Here is a 3,219-nt window from a genome sequence, read left to right on the forward strand (position 1 = left end):
ACAACAATATTGATGCAGTTGGCCATAGGTCCAGCATGCGGGGGTTGGGGGCATTGTGAGCTTTGCGCTTTCTCTAGTTTCAAGGGTGTCAGTATCACTCGACTTATGTAGCCGGGGGGATATGTCATCCTCATATGACTTGTTATATATGAAGAGCTGTACGTGCAGGACTGGAATGATACCATAAACTTGTAATTAAAACCAAATAATTGTGTTTAGTGTTACAATGTAAAGACGGTTACGTATACATCAATAGAAATGTCCGTAAAAACGGAGATCCACTCATATAGAAAATATATGTAAAGAGATGCTAACAAATTATAGCCCTCATTATAACAACCTGTCGCCTTGTGACATCATGATATTACAAATCCCTAGTGTTAGCCCATCATATCATAGATAGTGGCCATGGGGTGTTCAAATGCTCCGGCCAAAGTGTCAGGACTGAATGACTGACGGATGGATGGATGAAGCCCACACAATGTCTGACATCCTCATACAAACGCATGGACGGCCAAACTGAGTGCAATCCTGTGGTCCCCTCTGGTAGTACTGGTAGGCAAAACAGTGCGTTTGGAGAACCAGAGATACCTTAGGGCACTTGAAGTCGCCACCATTTAAAAATAAAATTGATGAATTTACTTAATTATTTTTTTTATTTTTAACTGCTTTACAAACATATGCATACTATCCAAGATTGTTTATGTTATTGGGAAAGTGTGGCACTAACTACAAATACATATAATATACATGTAGCTTCGAACACATGTACATGTATTATCATTTATTTATGATATTAAAGTAGCAAAACTCATCAGGTGGAATTTGTACATGTATTCATTATTTGTATAAATCTGACAATATATAGACTAGTGCTTGGTGAAGTACATGCATTCTTTTGAATGATTGTAAATTTCAATCGAAAAATGTGAAGTGCTCACAGGCCAAATAAAAAATAGTGCATTTCCCATTACCGGTACATCTCCAAAAGAAATAGGGTGAACTATCATGTAGATTTATGCATGTAAAATTTCACACAATTTTAATGCATAATAACATTTATCATAGATTCCGAAAATAACTATTATTAATTTAAAACAATATTTGTGGTGGGGCCAAAAATCAGTTTGCTTAAAAAATCTCTAGTTGGGCAACACAAATTGGGTACATGTAAGTATAGGGTAATGGGAAACACACAATACATTTTATTAGGCGTTTTACCATGAATACAGTAAAGATCATACTGTCAAAAACTCAAGTACTGCTCAGTTATTAGCCTCATATGTCCCTTCTAATTCAAGTGGTCAATGTGGAAAATGAGTTGACAAAACAACTCTGTTGCTTCAACTACGTTGGAAGGTGGGTATGCTAGTCCCTGTTCACGAATAATACAGCTTGCAAGAGTGTCAAACTCCATTGACACACCTCTTGCAGGGGGGTATATGCAATATTCTTGCTCCAATCCATCGACTTGGGTTGGCAAAGGCAGCTTGCTCTCAGTGGCCAAGAACACTTCAGGTTGAAAGTACAAGACATTTGGTTTCCCGGAAGGAGATTCTGAATTTCGATTATATCGAATGCGATGTTCATTCCAATGACGTATAACTTTTTTCAAATCATGATTGATCAACAACAAGAAACAGTAACGTACACATTCCAAGTGAACATTGTCAGATGTATCTAATACACCCATGTCCGCTATATCCTTGAAATGGTTGATCCAAAAATGACCACACATATCGCGCATATTTCGCCAAAATCTTTCAATGCGTGTGTTTCTGGTAGATGATCCATAGATGAAGCTTGATAGCCCTTGAAATGGATCAAGGTGGTTCCATCGAAGAGCAAACTGTAAATCGCGTGTAATGGCATTTTCAGTCCCTCTGTCTGCATAAACGATCATGGGTACACCATTTATTTCCTTTACGTAGTCCATGTAAAACCTTGCAACATACTGTGGCTTTTTGTTGGAATCACATGCTTTTAGCCACAGGACACGTCTTGAGAAACCATCTACTGCACCATGCACTGATACACCAAATGGTTTTAGTTTATCCCAACCATCCATATGAATAGCAAAATTTGGGCCTTTATTAACATATGCTCTTCGGCGGAGGCACCTTCTACCTCTTCTTGTAACACCTTCAGCATCCAGAACGGAAAGTGCCAATCTAACAGTTTCTGAGGAAGCAACAAGTTCATGATCAACTAACAATCGTCTTCGCCTCGAACGATATCCCAAGTTTTGGCTACTTCCAGACAGTTCATGCAAAATTGCTCTCACAACATCTTCTAGTGATGCTTGGTTGTTACGTCTGAAGAGATTCATATTTCTTAAAATGCGGTGAATTTGTCGTTCACTGACCGCTTCTCCATGACGTCATCTCTGGTAAGCGACTCCCCAATCACTTGCAAACCAGCAATTGGTATGGCGGGTATATCCATTATGGTGCAAAACTGAAAGTATAAGAACCGTAAAAGGTTGCTTAAAGAACAAAAACAAAAGGCCCGTTGGGCCTGCAGCGCTCACCTGGTTTTAATGCAACGCAGGCACTAAATATTCTGAAAATAAATTTGAAGTTATGAGACTAGTCCCCAGGGGCGGGGCTGGACCTCGGGGGTAATCCTATAACTAGTACATATAGTCATATATGGCATGAGTGTATTTGTCTCATGTCCAGCAATTGTATATATTATATGGTTATAGGGTGGGGATCTCAACTGTTTGCATGTTATGACCCAGGGAGTAAGTTCCTTGGTGGTATGGATGTATTCATCTCTTCACGCCCAGCAATTGTATTAACGGATACCCCCGCACCCCACATATATTTGTTCCTATACTGAACAGTGTTGCAGAGACATGCTCCGGAAACTTGCATAATGCTGTTTTTCAGTATTTACAGTCAAGGTCAAAGGTCAAGTAAAGGTTCACAGTGACCTCGTTTTAGTACGCGATACACTGCCTTCTCATCTTGTACCTGTATACCATGTTTGAAGTCTATATATGAAATAGTGGCCGAGATATGCTCCGAAAACTTGTAATCTTGTATAATGCTGTTATTCAGAATTTACAGCCAAGGTCAAAGGTAAAGTAGAGGTCGCAATGACCTGGTTTTAGTATGTGACACACCGCCTTCTCATGTTGTACCTATATCCCAAGTTTAATGTCCATACATCAATTAATTATGGAGATATATATATTATTATATACTTGCTTAA

General features: G+C 39.0%; 1 protein-coding gene across 1 annotated transcript; it reads right to left on the bottom strand.

Moving 5' to 3' along the window:
* Positions 1-1,115: 1,115 nt before the first annotated feature.
* On the bottom strand, positions 1,116-2,329 carry LOC110450916. The gene has a single exon (XM_021498718.1). It carries the CDS (start codon positions 2,327-2,329, stop codon positions 1,292-1,294), a length of 1,038 nt encoding a protein of 345 aa, XP_021354393.1. The 3' UTR covers positions 1,116-1,291.
* Between the last annotated feature and the right edge of the window lie 890 nt (positions 2,330-3,219).

This window comes from Mizuhopecten yessoensis, unplaced genomic scaffold (genome assembly GCF_002113885.1).
Source record: "Mizuhopecten yessoensis strain PY_sf001 unplaced genomic scaffold, ASM211388v2 scaffold587, whole genome shotgun sequence".
In the NCBI taxonomy this organism is placed as follows: Eukaryota; Metazoa; Mollusca; class Bivalvia; order Pectinida; family Pectinidae; genus Mizuhopecten; species Mizuhopecten yessoensis.

Excerpts from the sequence above, each read along its gene's own strand:
- LOC110450916 (XM_021498718.1), bottom strand. The coding sequence starts at position 2,329 with ATGAATCTCTTCAGACGTAACAACCAAGCATCACTAGAAGATGTTGTG.